The 18,015-nt window shown below is 45.1% G+C and overlaps 1 protein-coding gene and 1 long non-coding RNA gene across 3 annotated transcripts in view; one reads left to right on the forward strand and one right to left on the reverse strand.

The window, feature by feature from the left end:
- The first annotated feature begins 6,018 nt into the window (after positions 1-6,018).
- MID1IP1 (MID1 interacting protein 1) lies at positions 6,019-8,433 on the forward strand. 2 transcript variants are annotated; one of them, XM_005673558.4, is made up of 2 exons: positions 6,019-6,280; positions 6,538-8,433. In XM_005673558.4, the coding sequence occupies exon 2, from the start codon at positions 6,811-6,813 to the stop codon at positions 7,357-7,359; it is 549 nt and encodes a 182-aa protein (XP_005673615.1). In that variant the 5' UTR covers positions 6,019-6,280; positions 6,538-6,810; the 3' UTR covers positions 7,360-8,433. The 2 variants fall into 2 exon arrangements, with proteins under 2 accessions (XP_005673615.1, NP_001243294.1); NM_001256365.1 differs by lacking the exon at positions 6,019-6,280 and having other exon boundaries at positions 6,811-7,359.
- Positions 8,434-8,517: 84 nt separating this feature from the next.
- Positions 8,518-18,015, reverse strand: part of LOC106506941 (uncharacterized) — a 58,007-nt gene continuing 48,509 nt past the window's right edge. The window contains exon 3 of the long non-coding RNA XR_002340636.2: positions 8,518-10,372. This is a non-coding gene — a long non-coding RNA (uncharacterized LOC106506941). The remainder of the gene's footprint in view (positions 10,373-18,015) is intronic.

The following is an 18,015-nucleotide window of genomic DNA, read 5'->3' on the forward strand; positions in this document are numbered from 1 at the left end:
ATATGGCAGATGACAAAAATGTCATCTCCATGGCAGATGACAAAAATGTCCTGCTTCCTGAATCCAGAAAAGAAAAACTGGCCATTAACTTGGGACTTTAAGCTAGCCATTTAGCAAGGCTTCTCATAGTAGTCTGTGGTCAAGAAGAAAAACACAGGCTGGAGGATTGTAACGATTCATAGCCAGCTGAAACAACACAATGCCAAAGGGTGCTATTTAATTAATTAATAAAAGATGCTAATTAATGGACTGATATCAAGCTGAAGAAGCTTTCCAAATGTTCTAAAGTATTTTGCCCTTTGCCCAGCCAATGCTGTCTTTAAATTATCAATAACTTGGATGAATATATAGAATAGTTATCGTAGGGGGAAGCTTTAAACCCATTAGAGCACAGAATTAGGACCTAAAATATTGAAACAGGCTGGAGTAATGGGCTAAATCTAATGAAATAACGTTTAAGTAGGATAAATACAAAGTTCTATACTTTGGTCCAAAAAGATCTGCTCTGCTCCAGAACAGGGTACACGGAACTGGACAGCTACATGTAGAACACCAGTACCATACACAAAAATAAACTCAAAATGGTTTAAAGACCTAAGTGTAAGGCTGGATGCTATAAAACTCCTAGAGGAACACATAGGCAGAACACTCTTGGACATAAATCACAGCAATATATTTTGGATCTGTCTCCTAGAGTAATGGAAATAAAAACAAAAACAAACAAATGGGATCTAATTAAACTTAAAAGCTTTTGCAGAGCAAAAGAAACCATAAACAAAACAAGAAGACAACGCACAGAATGGCAGAAAATATTTGCAAACAATGCAACCGACAAGGGACTAATTTCCAAAATATACAAATAGCTCATACAACTCAATATCAAAAAACAACCCAATCAAAAAAATGGGCAGAACAAATATCATTATTCCTAGCACATTTTTATTAAATAGGCTTGTAATAGATTATAATCCACGCTACCTTAAAAAAAAAAAATGGGCAGAAAAGACCTAAGCAGACATTTTTCCAAAGAAGACATACTAACGGGCACACGAAAAAATGCTCAACATCGCTAATTATTAGAGAAATGCAAATCAAAACTACAATGAGGTATTACCTCACACAGGTCAGAACAGCCATCATCAAAAAGTGTACAAAGAATAAATGCTGGAGAGGGTGTGGAGAAAAGGGAACCTCCCCTAACTGATGCAGTCACTATGAAGAACAGTATGGGGGTTCCTTAAAAAAGTAAAAATAAAGTTACCATATGATCCTGCAATCCCATTCCTGGGCATATATCTGGAGAGAACTCTAATTTGCAAAGATACATACATTCCAATGTTCAAAGCAGCGCTATTCACAATAGCCAAGATATGGCAGCAACCTAAATGTCCATCGACAGATGAATGGATAAAGAAGATGTGGTACGTATATACAATGGAATATTACTCAGCCACAAAAATTAATGAAATAATGCCATTTGCAGCAACATGGATGGACCTAGAGATGGTCATACTTAGTGAAGTAAGTCAGACAAAGACAAATATCACATGAGATCGCTTCTATGTGGAATCTAAAAAAATTTTACAAAGGAACTGATTTACAAAACAGAAATAGACTCACAGATATAGGAAACAAAATTTATGGTCACCAAAGGGGAAGGGAGGATAAATTAGGATTTGGGGATTAACATATACATACTATTATATATAAAACAGATAACCAACAAGGACCTACTGCATAGCACAGGGAACTATACTCAATATTCTGTAATAACCTATAAGGGAAAAGAATCTGAAAAAGAAAAAAAATACGTCTTACTTTGATGTACACCTGAAACTAACACAACATTGTAAATCAACTATGCTTCAAAAATTAAAAAAAAAAAAAAGAACAGGATGGAGCTGTTAAAAGAAGTCCATTTAAATAGTAGGCAGCACTCTAAGAAATAGCTATTTGTTGGATAGTAGAAGGAACATTGGTTTTGGTACCAGCAAACTAGGTCAAGTCCTAGTTCCGCTCCTTTAGCGACTTAAACTCCGTGATTCTTACTTTCTTCTCAGGGTTATTGTGAAGTTAAAATGTGTTAACATGCCCAAGTTCCAAGCACTTGTGTGCAAGAAATATGACCTAGAAAAGTTACCATTTACAGTAAAACAGGTGGCTGTGTCACTCCATTTTGTCCAAGAAAAGACAGTGCCGGAGTGAATTCCAGGCACCGCACTTACAAGCAGAGTGGAGCTACCTCCGAAGACGGTGACCAGGATGTCTGAACACCTCAAGAGAGACCACAGCGAACTGCTGCATAGACTTGGAATAGCGGGCTTGAAGACCTTGTCTACCTTCAAGCATCTGGTGGTGTGCTGCTTGGCCTCCTGGAGGGCGCCAAGTCAGGAGAATTAATCTAGAAGATGGAAGTTACAAGAACGTGGGCCAGGGTGACCACTTGGTGGGGATGTTGTGAGCAATTTCAGCACAACCGGATGGTTGGACTACATGGCCTTTAACCAGACAGTATGATTGTCCTATTTCTAGGACACTGCCTGCAGTGGCTCCTTCTAAATTCTGCCTGAAAGTAATCCAGATTCTCCACTATCTTGAGTTGGGCTGGTTTCTAGTTTTACAATAACACCACCTTCCTTCCAACTCTAGGACAAACCTCTTATTTCTCCAATCTGCCTTCTTTGACCAGTTTACTGTTGTTCTATATTTTGTTTATGATTTTCTGGTTATTTTAAATGCCATCTTTTCCCAAACTATCCAAAGGACACAGATGGGGAGACAGACTAGCAAAACATGACTTTCTGGCTGCTGAAGTAAGAAGGTAAACATGGGAATTAAGAATCTGAATTTAAGGAGTTCCCTTCGTGGTTCAGCGGTTAACAAACTCGACTAGGATCCATGAGGATGAAGGTTTGATCCCTGGCCTTGCTCAGTGGATTAAGGATCCAGCTTTGCCCGTGAGCTGTGGTGTAGGTCGCAGATATGGCTAGGTGGGCAGGTACAGCTAGCTCCGCTTCAACCCCTAGCCTGGGAACCTCCATGTGCTGTGGGTGCGGCCCTAAAAAGACCAAAAAAAAAAAAAAAAGAAAGAAAAAAAAAATCTGAATTTAAGATCTCCGGAGTTGGAGCTGTGTACCAAGAAGTGGGATGGGCACCAGATCTCAAACAGCGCTTTTTACTGAGACCAAAGCTCACTGGGGAGGAAGAAAAGACCAGAGACCCTGAGCCGGTTGGCCTACAAAAAAGTACTCAAAAGTTGTTTGCTCACCAATCTACTTCTCATGTTTTCCTGAGGCAAATTGAGGCCTGGGTAGGTTGCTCAGCATCTCCAGCCAGTTCCAGAGAGCGATTGGGAAAATGCCTGGGGCAACTGGAGAGACTGTTTGTCTCCCGGCCGGGCCAGGCCCGCCTGCTATGCTCCCAAGTGAGCCGCCTCCCCCGCCCTCGACCATTTTAATTTTTTTTCAGCAGCCCTTGGAGGGGAAAATTGGCCGCGCGCCGGTTGCCAGGGACGCCGGCCGCCGCTTCAGCGCCGCAGGGGTGAAAGAGGACGCTGGGGGGGGGGAGGGGGCCGTGGCTCCTGACTGGCTGGGGCAGGAGGGCTTATTTGCATAATAGTCTCTGAAGGCACCTGATTGGCTGAAGTTGGAGGGGCGGTGGTGGGGTGATTCCAAGGGCCTGGAGCTCCGGAGCAGGACCTTTCCGCTCCGGAGTTACCCGGATGGGCCTGAGTTGTGGTTCTGGCTCTGGGAGATCCTAGGGGGCCCGGTTTGGGAAGTTTTGCAGGCAGGTGCTTGAGCCATCTTCCTCTTATAGTGTTCAAGAAATGTGAAAAGATGGGAGTCAAGAAACTGGGGGATGGAGAGTGACCTAGGCACCAGAGGAAGGACGAAAACAGATCAGGGCAGGAGTGGAGGCCAAATAGAAGGTATTGGGAGCTTTCTCCCAAGCTGAACGAGTTTTGTTGGGATCCATTTGCTAGATCACTTGAATTTCTGTTTTCTTTCTGCAAGTTATTATCACACTTTGCTGAAATTGGGAAGAGGCAGGATCCTCGTATTTAGTAATCCAAATCTGAATACTAAGTTTTCATCCAGAGGCCTATGTTCTTAAACTATCAGGAGAGTTTGTCATGGGGGACAAAATGTGTTTTAAATTACAGAGAATCAGTTCTTGGGAAACTGGATTGTGTTTTCTTTGAGATTACCTCTTGCAGTGCTTTTCGGATGTCAGTGCACATAAGGGCTTAAAATCAAGCTGGACTTAACTTTGTACTCTCCGTTTGCCTAATCACTAGGGGGAAGGCTCCGTGGATCATCACATAAACACCTTTTAGACTACGAAGAGGTCCTACACCAAGTACCATTCGTGTTTATAAAATACTTTACAATTAACATAATATTTACATCTATTATAATTATTCGCCCTTAACCAAAATTTGGCACAGGCCATGGGAGAAGCTCCATTTTGTTGATAAGGAAACTGGTGCTGGGAGAGTTTCTATATCACCATGTGTGTAAAGAGAGGAGTGAGATTATTTTAATGCTTTTGAAATTTATTTAATTTTTTTTTGCTCTACTTTTTTCTTCACATTGATTCTCCCAAAGACCCTGATAGTTTGAGCAGATAACTTTATTCCAGTTTTACAGATACGAAAACAAGGGCTATGATCTGGCAGAGCTAATAAATCCTGAGAGGAGGGGCTCTCCAAGGCTGGTCTCTGCCTCCAGGAGTCACTGACTCCTGTCTAGCCCTTGTAACACCAAGTCAGATTTTCATTCAAAAGATAATTAGGAAGATGATTTGCCATGGGAAAAAATAGAGATCATTAAGGTGAAAGAAAGAGGGAAAAAATAAACCTCTCATTATGTGCTTCTCCCTTTTGACACTTTCTGTCCTGTGAGAAAACAGTGCAATAAAAGCACCCCTGAAAGATTTTAGAAAAACGAGTTTCAAAATTAGAAGCTTGAATTATCTGTAGGACTTCTGGAGAAGACTGGTAGATGAAGGACATAGCATGGGAAGTGAGATGGTAAAGTAAAAATGAAAACAGACTGTGGTTTGAAATCTCAAAGTGAAATTTAAAGACTCCTAAAAGTTAAATCCAGCGGTATGGTAAATAGTTTAGGCCCCATTATATGACCTTGCGTTTTAAGAACTATTTTTGGAAAGGAATGTTTCAAAACTCCGTCCCCCCCCACCCCAGAAAAAATATTGGATACCTCCCCGCTTTTCTGTTAAATGACTACAGACACCCAACACCGGGCCTACATACTGTCACTCTTTCCTGGCCCTTTGGCAGCTAAAAGGCCACAGGGCCTGAGATCTGGGTACCGGGACTTGGACAAAAGTCAGGAATTTGGCTACTTCTCCCCATGGCCACATCTGATCTCTTGGGAAAATGTGCAGCTCCGATGGTGGGTCACTCTTCATCCCTGGCAAAGGTTGTTACAGGAAAGATTGAGAAAGACCTCGCCAGGAGGGAGGCAAAAGCCTCCGAGGCTCCCCTCCCCCAGCAGCTGGCCAAGGCCAGGGCCACCGCGGGAGCACCACGCGTCCACGTGCATCCGGCATGCCCAGCCATCCTTCTTACGTAAGAGTCTCAGGATGGAGTTGCTGCTGCTGTGGGTCCCTCTTCCCCGACGGCTATTAATAAACCGGATCCGTAGTTTCCGGGCCACCGCCAGTATAGATGCAGGGTTGGGGGCCTCATTTAGGCTCCTGAAATTTGTTAATCCCACCCGGGGAGCGTGAAGAAGGCCCATCCGACCCCCCGCACTCCAGCGGCGCCGTCTTTAACCTCGCAGTGCCTCCCCCCCCACCTCCGCCCCAAGCTGGCCGGCTCTGCGCTCGGCGCTGGCTGGGTGCGGCAGCTCCATCCCTCCTCCGCTCTGCCCTGCTCTGCCCTGCCCTGCCCTGCCTCAGCGCCCTCCCTCCACCCGGGTATCAGGCGAGAGGCGGAGCTGGCCCGGCGCGCCCCGCCCCCGCTGTAGAAAGGGCCCGGAGAGTGTTACTCGCGGTCATCCCCAGCTCGGGCCTTTTATCTCGACGCAGCCGGGGAGGCGGGAGGAGGAGACACGGGGGGTGGCCCTGAGCGCCGGTGACACCTTTCCTGGGGCTCTATAAATTGAGCACCTGGGATGGGTAGGGGGCCGACGCCACCACCACCGCCCGCAGTCACAGTCCGGCCACTGACCGCAACAGCACCCGCAGGCAGCAGCCGCCAGAAGCGGGAACACTGAGCTACCCAGCAGCAGAGGCGCTCGAGGACCCCTAGGAGGTGCGTACCCCCGCCCCACCTCTGTCCGGTCAGCGTGGCGCTTGGACTCAGGCTTTTCGGAGGGAGATGGGAGTGGGGAGCACCCCTTCCTTCTTTTCGCGGCCCCGGGCGGGCTAGGAGGCGGGACAGCCCTGCTGGGGGGAGCCACCCGGGCGCCGTCCCAGTCGAGCAATAACCGGGCAGGGAGGTGCGCGCGGGCAGGGACGCCGGGCACACTAGCCGAGTGAATAATAGTCTCTTCCGTTTCGGTCTCCCAGCCAGGCCAGGGCTCGACCCACGGACCACGCGCCGATATCGCGAGCTTCCGGACGCCAAAGCCAGGAGAAGTCGCGCATCCCGCAGGGTCGGGCTGCGAGCGAGACGAGAGTTGGAGAGGGCGGAGGAGGAGCCCGGAATCCCGCCGCACCCTCTGTAGCCATAGTCAGGCCTCCCGGCGCGGGCCTCAGAGCGCGTGAAGGCGGGCAGCCCCTCGCCCCGGCCGGCCATCCGGTGCCCATACGTCCCAGTGCTTCGGCGCCCGCCCGGCCACCATGATGCAAATTTGCGACACCTACAACCAGAAGCACTCTCTCTTTAACGCCATGAATCGCTTCATCGGCGCCGTGAACAACATGGACCAGACGGTGATGGTGCCCAGCCTGCTGCGCGACGTGCCCCTGGCCGAGCCCGGGCTGGACAACGACGTCGGCGTGGAGGTAGGCGGCAGTGGCGGCTGCCTGGAGGAGCGCACGCCCCCGGCCCCCGGCCCGGGCAGCGCCAACGGCAGCTTTTTCGCGCCCTCCCGGGACATGTATAGCCACTACGTGCTGCTCAAGTCCATCCGCCACGACATCGAGTGGGGAGTCCTGCACCAGCCGCAGCCAACGGGGAGCGAGGAGGGGAGCGCCTGGAAGTCCAAGGACATCCTGGTGGATCTGAGCCACCTGGAGGGCGCGGACGCCGGCGAGGAGGACCTAGAACAGCAGTTCCACTACCACCTGCGCGGGCTGCACACCGTGCTCTCCAAACTCACGCGCAAGGCCAACATCCTCACCAACAGATACAAGCAGGAAATCGGCTTCAGCAATTGGGGGCACTGAGGCGGGTCGCCCGCGGCTGCCCAGCACCCTTCCCCCCGCCCCCCCATTTCTCACCCTCTCCCTTTCCTCAAGTCTATTTTCTTTCTGGCTGTAGGGCGCGCTGGGCGGACTGCAAAGTTGGGGGGCTGCGTACGTGCAGAGGACGCGGCGGAGCTAGAGGGAGGAAGGGGCTTCTTTTGGGAGAGGAAAGTGATGGCAAAACGTGGCGGGGGGGCGGGTGTGCCCAATGACTTCCTTCTCCCGCAGAGAGGTGGTGGTGAGGGGGCTGTGTTCTACTCTGTTGGGAATGGGACTGAGTTGACGCCCTGCCTTCAGTCTGTGCCTTTCCTGGAGTTTCTATTCTGTTCTTTCCGGAGGAGAAGGGCCGAGAAAAGGGCCATTCCAGGGCGCGGCGCTGGGTTGCTACACTTGGGAGCGCCGCCCGGAGCTGGGCGCTGGGGAAGGCGGGGCGGGCGCGCAGCCTCCCGCCGCCCTGCCGTTGGGCTGGTGGAGGCCGCAGCGTTGCTAGGATTGCATCAGTTTTCCTGTTTGCACTTTTTTTTTTTTTTTTTTTTTTTGGTAACAGTGGCCCTGTCTTAAGTATTTCGAATCTCCTCCTTGCTCTGAAACTTCGGCGATTCCATTGTGATATGCGCACAAACAGCACTGTCTGTCGGTAACCGGTACTACTTTATTAATGATTTTCTGTTACACTGTATAGTTGTCCTGTGGCACCCCTACTCCATCCCTTCCACGCTACCCCCACCCCGGTGTGTGTAAGCTGGCCCTGGGCCAGCTTGTACGAAGCTTGCCACCCAGCCAGTGAAAATAATAACATTATTATGAGAAAGTGGACTTATCAGAAATGGAACCAGCTGACATTCTATCCGTGTTGTATATGGAATGATGAAGGGTTCCAGTTGTTATATGTCTTAAATTTATTTAAAACTTTTTTAATCCAGATGTAGACTATATTCTAAAAAATAAAAAAAGAGCAAATGTGTTAACGAAACTCGACAAGTTTATTGCTTTCTCATCTGCCAGTGGATGGATGGCTTAGTAGTTAAATAAAAATAATTTTTTTTTTAAGCAAAAGTCTTTTTCTCTGGTATTTCAAAGTGGTGGATAATCATCCCTGTTAAGTGTTCAGTTTTATTTGGGAAGAAGCTACCAACAAGATTTACTTCCAAGGTTTTTATTTCTAATATTTCCAAGTAACCCTGTACACCCCACGAAAAAGCTCGTAAATATTCAGAAGTATTTAGGAAGGTACATATATTACAGCTTCCAACCAACTTGACCAGCTTATTAGTGCCTAATTGACTTTTTGAATTTTTTAAGAGGTTCAAGCAAAAATGAGTTTTGAGGCCTAAAAACTTAAAGGCAGACATTTTACTTGGCTCCGAGAAGAACAAGAAGAGAAACACCAGTAATACTAGTGCCCACACCTTCCAGATCTTTATTTACAAGTCTTTGGAGTTGGTCTTAGGAGATACTTAAATGTTATAGTGTTATAACATGTGCTGTGGCTATTTGACTGGCTCCCAGTGAGTGCTAAACTCTGCTAAGGTGTGTCCAGCAATGCTTCCAGTTTTCCAGGGAGCCAGTCTGCAGCTGTGGACAACAGATCCACAGGAAGACTGCAGTAGGGCCCTTTGGAACACTTCCTTAGATGCTATTACCATGCTTTCCTGGGATGGTGCCACAGGCGAAACACAGTGCTCTGTACTTTATTTAATGATTTGTTGGGGGAGGGGAGGAATAAGCTTCAGATCGACTTAACGTTTCCTGAAATCATGAGAAATTCTCTATGCTCATAGAGCCTGAATTTAAAATACATACAACTTTGCAGTTTAAAAAAAAGCAGAAAGTTTTTGTACTGTGGGCACCTCAACTCCGTTATCAGCGTTTAGCAGCAGTGAAAAAATGGGGAAGTGTCCAGGCTAGTGCCTGCGTTGCCAGAGAAAGTTAATAGTTAATGTGCGAAGATAAGGTAGGCAGCAGCAGAAGAAAGGTATACAGCCTCTTGCTTTATATCCCCTTGAAAATATCAAAGTGCAAGCAAAAAACACAAAGAGAGGAAACTACAGAAGCCACACGATAGGAAGAAGCACCACGACTTCGAGCCAGAAAGTTGGGTGTTCAAGTCTTTGTTATTACTTATTGTGAGTATTTAACTCTCCAAGCTTGTTTCCACATTTGAAATTAGGCCTAATAATAACCATGAGGCTTACTTCACGGAGCTGCAGCAAGCATGAGAGATGGGATGTAGAATGTCTGTGGCTTAGACAGTTCTGTAGCCACCACTGAAGGGCATTATAGGTTCTCCTGCTCTCTAAATGCTGCTTCATATCTTTATCTCCCTCCTTGCCTTTCTCCAGGAATGTATGAAGCTTAGGACAAGTTCATATAAGGACAAGTATGATTTCAATCACATACATGAAACCACAGGTAAACTATTTCCTTTCGCAAAACCTGAATTGAAATCAAATAGTCACAGTGTGGGCAGTCGATAGCAAGAATTCCATGACATGTTAACTGCAAGTTGTTTTCAGAACATTCTTGTTTAAAGAATACAGAAAGGTAGATGTTGACAGCAAAACTAAACCGTAAATCATAAAATATTCATGCGAGAGTATTTTTATATATAAACAGTGATTCTGACCCAGGAGTAGTGATGATCACTGTTCAAAGAGGACTGGATTTTTTTTTAATGAGCCAGTAGGGTTTCTCAGGCTCAGTAAGTGCTAGTCCACTGACAGAACTACTGTTTTATTCAAGTTCAGTTTATGCACCAAAACAAGGTCAGATCCCCAACCCGATTCACCTTGGAAGACTTCTCAAGCTAGTGAAAATTTTGCTTAACTTCTGAGGTGAAGTGATAAGTGACTTCATATTTTTAGGTCTTTCCCGAGGAAGTGCAAAGTACTTTATAGATTTTAAAAGTTGCAAACATGGCGTGGCGCCCGCCTCAGAGAGCTCTCGGGGATCATGGTTGTCTGCCAGTGGGTGCCGTCTCCGTGGTGACCTGGGACTAAGAGGAAGGCATGGGTAGATGAATTGGGCAAAAGGAAACAGCTTAGATTGGAATTGATTACCCTCTAGAAATTGACATTTGATAAGAATTTTCTACATCAAAACCTCACACGAAAGCCTTTGAGAAGGCCTGCTTTTGCCTCTAAAAACAGCTTTCTGCTTTGCTCACATGGGGCTTTTCGTGTTTTATGTTTCCACAGTGTTCGTTAGTGGTCTGGCCTAATTTACTCTCTCTCTGAACCCGAACCCATTGTTAGCATGTCACGGCTGCTGGGATTATCATTCTTTGGACCGACTGGAAAACTAGTCTACTGTTGACAATTTTTTAAAAAAAATGAAAGTTATTGTCATTTGCATAGGCCTCATTTTTAGTTGGAGAACAAAAATCATTTTGGAGATGGTGACTCCTCTTCTTCTCCCCCAACCCCCTTCACTCCATAGTCTGTGGTTCTCAGATATTTGCAAATTGGATACAGCTCTGGTGGATTAAGGGCTCAAATCTTATGTACTTTTTTTTTTTTAAAAAAGGTAATTGTCTTTTAATGGGACATCTAGTACATTTATACCACTCATTATATCCCTGTTATTAGAAGAGTCTTGAACAAAATAGTGACAGAATGTTTTCTCTAAAATTCTAGAGGCAAATAAAAAATTCTAGATCAGAAGCTTATGAAAAATTTAAACATTAAGGACTATTGGATTGGTCTCTTAGTATTATTGATCTTCTGAACATTTCAAACTTTATGTCATTTCTGATCAAGGCTATGTTGCTTTAATTAGCAAGATAATTTAAACTTAAAATTACTTCTTTTTGAAACTTATTTTTTCAAGGCCATGTCCATTTTTTTTTTTTAAGAACTCAAGGAAATTTAAAGGCTGTTCTTAACTCCAAATATCAGGCCTCTGTTTAGTACATGTGAAACTATGTAGAACTTGCTAAGTGGTGGTGATAAAGATCAAGCCAGTACTGTCCTTTGCCTCATGTAATCAGGGCTCCTTCCCTGGGATCCCCACTTGAAAAGGCCCCCATGCTGACTCTTTGTTAAGGCCTTAAGACTCCCCACAGGCAAGGAATCTTTAGAGACAAGGGAATGCCCACAAGCTGTGCTCTTACTTCTAGACCACACTTGGGTTCCTGGCTCCCTGGCTGGATGGCTGTGAGCTCATTCCAGAGACTTCAGGCTCCCTGGCTGGATGGCTGTGAGCTCATTCCAGAGACTTCAGAGGCATTTGCCCGGAGTGTATTCTCCTGATGGTGGGCATGCTTAATTGGTGGACAGGGCCTGGCCTTGCAAACTGCACTGTCTGAGGATGGAGTTTGGGTGGGAAGACACGGGGGTGGAGTGCAGGCTGGAGGTTCCCATTTGTTCTCTTGTCTTGGCCTCCCTGGGTTTCAGAGTGAACACATGTTTTGAAATCCTGCAGAAAGGAAGTAAGGCGTGAAAGCAGCTCAAGCTTTCAGGCCTCCTCCAGTATTGACAAGCAAGGGTTCCATGGTTTTTTATTTCCCACATCCCTCAGGAGCCTCCTTGCTCCCCTGAAAGAATGTTATTTAATTAATAAAGTGTTGGTTAAGGAAAAGGAAAACCACATCCGTATACAGACCTCTTCCTGCTGCTTGCCATTCGGTGCTTAAACGGTGGTGATTATGGTAAAGACCCAAATGGATACATCTTCCATGAATCCCTGAAGATTTCACCTCAAATGTTCTCTCATCTTGTTTTTTGTTATTATTGAATTAGCTGTTTTCTCTTTGATGTCAAAAATCTTGGTCAAGTTAAAGCAGAAAACTAATAGCTGTGCAACTGTCTAAACAAAGCCTGCTAAAACCACAACTATCTCATCAGACCTTCCTGTTTTGACATTCGCTGTTTTTAAGAGGAACAGTTTTTTGTATCTTCCCATTCTTTTCCTTATATTTTATTACTTCGTTGTCTATTGTTTCAGAATGCTTTGCCAAGCAATTTTAAAACTATATCTGCTGGTGTGCTCAACTTCAATAATCCCCAGTTGGTAAGGATTTTTTTTTCCCTAATGGCTACTCCTGAGGCATATGGAAGTTCTCAGGCCAGGGACTGAACTGGAGTCGCAGCTGAGACCTGTGCTGCAGTTGTGGCAATGCCAGAGTCTTTTTAAAATTTTAAAAAATTAAAAAAAAAATTTAAGTTCTAGTATAGATGATTTACAATGTACGGATTTTTAAATTTTTATTCAAGAATGCTGGCTCCTTGGAGTTCCCGTCGTGGCTCAGTGGTTAATGAATCCAACTAGGAACGATGAGGTTGCAGGTTCGATCCCTGGCCTTGCTCAATGGGTTAAGGATCCGGCGTTGCCGTGAGCTGTGGTGTAGATTGCAGACGTGGCTCGGATCTGGCATTGGTGTAGCTGTGGCATAGGCCGGTGGCTACAGCTGTGATTCAACCCCTAGTCTGGGAACCTCCATATGCTGCGGGAGCAGCCCAAGAAAAAGCAAAAAGACAAACAAACAAAAAAAAGAATGCTGGATCCTTTAACCTGCTGAGTCACAGAGGAACTCCTCAAACTGGTAAGAATTTTGACTGGAGAAAGTCCTTTCCATTTAGTGAAGAACAGGGTTATAGAAGGAAACTTTCTGACCTTGAACTGTTAAGAGAAAGTGCTTTCAAACCCAGGCGATAAGAAGATGGAGAAAATAGTAGCAAAGCACAGAGCCTGGTTCTGGAAGAAATAAACAATGTTGGGGGTGGGGCATTTCCTCTGATCTATTTTACTTTTCAATACCAATCTTACTAGTGTTGATATGTGTACTTTTAGCAATGAGTGTTCACTTTTATCAATAACGTTCAGATGAAACTGAACAAGATTCATTTGATGTTTTCAAAGGTAGAAACTAACTTTGTAGTTTTTTTTCCTTTTGAATACCACACTGTTGAGGTAAAGAATGTTGTAGCTTGTGGGTGAGCTCAATAGGGCCAATTAAAACCTGACTACTCTTCCACCATGTTGAAATACCTGATGGGACTTGCTGTGTCCTTGGATAATGGCATTTTTTTTTTTTTCTACTTAGCAGACATCTAATTGAGATTTCCTGTTTGGTAGTCAAGGAAAGACGAAAATGAAAGTACCACATTGTTAGTTCTGACCAAGGTATTTAAATTTTTCTTGTTGTTCACAATGTGATGTTAATTTGAAGCCCTGCTTTTTTTTTTTTTTTTTAATGAAGCATATCCATTGTGCAAGAACACGGATATGTTCCCTAGAAGCCAAACTATGTGTAGAATGCAAGGAGTGTAGTTCGTGTACATTGCTCATTCAAAACAAGGTGTAGTATTTTGTGGCATCTAATTGACGTTGTGGCTTGCAACTCATGGATGCTTTGGGGGTATAATTTAGTTTCTGTTGTGGTAAATACTTGTGACAGTGCTTTCTTTTTTTTTTCTTTTTTTAAAATTTTTATTACTCAAATGAATTTATCACATCTGTAGTTGTATAATGATCATAACAATCTGATTTCACAGGATTTCCATCCCACAGCCCAGACAGTGCTTTCATAGCTTAAATGTTTAAGGGGAAAGTGCCAGAAATTTCCATGTCTAACTCAGCTATTGGGGCCCACTCAGGAATCTCAGGAACCGGCAGCCCTTTCCCTTTAGTGGGTTGGGGAGCAGAAGAAAAGGTCTGATCCCTGCAGCCAGTTTGGCCCCAAGTCGGAGGGGGGAGGCACCAAGACAAGCCTGCCTAATTTCATCTTTCCAGATTTACCAGATGTCATCCCACTGTTCCTGGGTCAGTGTGATAATGGGAGTGATGGGGAAAGGCAAGGTGTGTTTGGGGACCTTCCCACCCACTGGAAACCGGAGGAGTAGAGAGGTAAGCATTCTCGTCTGGTAGTAGCTTGTGGCACCCTTTCCTCTGACTAGAAAGGCAGCAGATGGTTAGGCTGAAGCATATGACATTGCCGCTTTTGTTGGTTCAAAATAGTTGAATAACCTCTGATTCCAGCAATGAGATTTCCCTCTGGGAACGTGCTACAGTCTTTTTACATCGCCTTATGAAACTATTGTTTACCAACTCAGAGTTGACCTGATTTGGAGATAGAGGGTCCTTACCAAAAAAAGGACCAAGACGGGCAATTATGTAAGGGGGACAAATAGAATGGAAGATAGAGGAGATTAAAATGAAGAGAAGAAATGGGAAAGCGGCAGAGAAGTTGTGGCAAATTATATTTTCTAAAAAAGATCACAAAGCTATTTCTGGCCCCAAGTGTTCTTCTTCAATGTCACCACCTTCCATCAAGAGCTTATATTCCTTAAGTTTAGGTGGGGCTTTGTGGCTGTCTTGACAAAATCAACATGGACATCACTTCCAAGGCCAGACCATCAGGGGTGATACATCTTCCTCTTGGATGAGATACATGACTGTCTCTTGGGATACTCGTCCCTGGAACCCAGCTGCCATACTGTGGGAAAGCCCAGGCCATGTGGAGAGGTGGCATGTAGGTGTTCCAGCCAACAGCCAGCATCAAACTGCCAAACACGTGAGCAAGCCTTCAACTGATTCTAGCCCCTAGCCTTGAAGCTACTCTAGCTGATGCCAAGTGGAGCAGAGACAAGCTGTCCTCATCAAGCACTGCCCAAATTTTAGACTTGTGTGCAAAATATTTTCATTCTTTTAAGTCACTAAGTGGTTTGTTACACAGCAGTAAGATAATTGGACCAGAGACTTTCCCCTCAAATTTCAGAAGCCTGTAGAACTAAGCGAAAACAATCAGCAGTAGAATGTAATTTTTGAAAAGGGTCTATTTTGTCACATTTACCTGAGTAACAAGTTATAATAAACCTGGAACCTTTGGAGACATTCGTCTGATGGCTGATGTAGAGAGGGATTAGAAGAGATGGATGATGAGAGAGATGCTGTAAAGAACAGTTTACGGTTCTGTTAAATTTTGGCATGGTAGGCAGAATAATGATCCCCAAAAATGTCTGTATCCTAATCCTTGGAACCTGTGAATATATCAGGTACCTGCCAATAAATACCTGGCAAGGACTGATTAAGGCTGGTTGCAGAGGGAATTAAGGTTGCTAGTCACCTGACCTTCAGATGGAGATATTATCCTGGATTACCTGGATGGGCCCAGTGTCATCACAAAAGTCTTTCAGAATGGAAGTAGAAGGCAAAAAAGCCAGAGTCAGAGTGACACAGCGTAAAGACTCGATTTGCCCTCGCTGGCTTTCAAGATAGAGAAAGGGGCCACGAGCCAAAAAATGTAGGCAAACTCTAGAAGCTGGAAAAGGCAAGGGAACATTTTCCCTAGTGCCTCCAGAATGAACACAGCCCTGCCAACACCTTGATTTTAGCCTAGTGAGACCCATCTTAGGCATGTGACTTCCAGAACTGTGAGACTTTAATTCTGCATTAAGTCACTGAGTTTGTGGGAATTTGCTACAGAATCAACAGGATACTAAAACATTGGGCCTCTAGCCTGTGGCCAGAAAATGAAAGGTTATATACTCTTGGCACTTAATCCATTCACTGCTTTTGGGCTGGCTAAAATATAGAATTTCAAACACAGTAACTTGTTGAAAACAGGACTGAAAGGTACTTTTAGTCTTCTTTTGTGAAAGAGACTTTTTCTTTTAAGCTCTAATCTTGGTTACAGGAGCCTTGCATAAACAGACACTACTTGTGGGGCTGCCATTACTGAAAGGGAATGCTTCAAATATAGCGGCACTTTTTATTATATATTTTGTGGTAAAGATCTTAGACCCGGGAGTTCCCATTGCGGCGCAGTGGAAACAAATCCGACTAGGAACCATGAGGTTTCGGGTTTGATCCCTGGCCTTGCTCAGTGGGGTTAAGGATCCGGCGTTGCTGTGAGCTGTGGTGTGGTTCGCAGACATGGCTCAGATCCCACGTTGCTGTGGCTCTGGCCGTAGCCAGGCAGCTGTAGCTCCGATTCAGCTCCCAGCCTGGGAACCTGCATGTGCCGCAGGTGCAGCCCTAAAAAGCACACACACACACACAGATCTTAGACCCAGTCTATTTTTTTTTTTTTTTAATTCTCACTTCTCTCAGGGGAGTTCCCGTCGTGCGTGGCTCAGCGGAAACGAATCGGACTAGGAACCATGAGGATGCGGGTTCGACCCCTTGCCTCGCTCAGTGGGTTAAGGATCCTGTGTTGCTGTGGCATAGGCTGGCGGCTACAGCTCTGATTATATCCCTAGCCTGGGAACCTCCATGTGCCGAGGGTGTGGCCCTAAAAAAGGACAAAAGAAAAAAGACAAAAAAAAAATTTCTCACTTCTCTCCCTTCTAAAGATATTTTTTGATCTTTATGTGTAGCATCTATTTCTGCAGCCCTCATCTCATTATTTTCTTTCTTATTGACATATAATTACATGCAATAAAATGTACAGCTCTTAAGTGTATAGTTTAAGTTTTGACAAATGCATATACCCACGTAACTGACACCTCTATAAAGGTCCAGAGCATTCTCGTCGCCCTAAGAAGTTTCCTCACGTTTCTCATCCCCCTCCCCCCACCTCCCCAGGCAACCGCCATTCTGATTTCTATCCCCATATATTAGTTTTGCCTGTTATTGAACTTCATATAAATTGAAACATATAGTATGTACTCTTGGGTCTGGCTTTTTTCACTCAACATAATATTTCGGAGATTCATCCTTGCGCTTGTATAAGTCAGGAGTTCATTCCTTTTTATTGCTGAGCAGTATTCCATTTCATAAATTGTTCACAATTTATTTTTCTGTCGATGGCCATTTAGGTTGTCTCTATTTTTAATTTATATGAATAAATCTATAAATAACATTCTAGTTCAATTCTTTATTTTTTATTTATTTTCGTCTTTTTAGGGCCGCACCTGTGGCATATGGAGGTTCCCAAGCTAGGGGTCTAATCGGAGCTGTAGCCACTGGCCTGCACCACAGCCACAGCAACGCCAGATTCGAGCCACGTCTTCGACCTATACCACAGCTCACAGCAGCGCCGGACCCTCAACCTACTGAGCGAGGTCAGGGATCGAACGTGCAACCTCATTGTGGCCTAGTCGGATTCATTAACCACTGAGCCATGACGGGAACTCCTCTATTTTTTTTTTAATGGACCCTCCCACAGCATACGGAAGTCCTGGAACAGCAATCAAATCCGGGCTGCGGCTGAGATCTACGCCACAGCTGCGGCAATGTCTGATCCTTTAACCCACTGTGCCAGGCTGGGGATCAAACCTGTGCTGCTGCAGCGATTGGAGCTGCTGCAGTCGGATTCTGTGCCACAGCAGGAACTCCCCCCTGCCCTTTTTTTGATAAATACATAGGCGTGGAATTGCTAGCTCATAAGATAGGTATATATTTAACTTTATGAGAAACTGCCAAAGTGTCTTCCACAATGGTTATACCATTTACCCTCGCGCCAGTAATATACAAAAGATACAGTTATGTAGCCCCTTCTGATTAGTGATGTTTTCATTGCTGATACCTAGTCCTGCCTGCTCTCATTGAACCATGATCAGTCAGTGCTGGGATGGAGCGTAAAAGTTTTTCAATGGAGAAACATATTAGATGTTGCCTTTGTGAACATGAGAGCCGTAATAAGAGAGGTGCTTGTGGTGAGGTGAGGTAGCAGGAAAGGTGATGCCCAGAACTCCT

Source organism: Sus scrofa, chromosome X (genome assembly GCF_054392235.1).
Source record: "Sus scrofa isolate SSC_HxYL_T2T_F1_AM1 chromosome X, Sscrofa_HxYL_maternal_Yorkshire_Landrace_v2.0, whole genome shotgun sequence".
NCBI lineage: Eukaryota > Metazoa > Chordata > Mammalia > Artiodactyla > Suidae > Sus > Sus scrofa.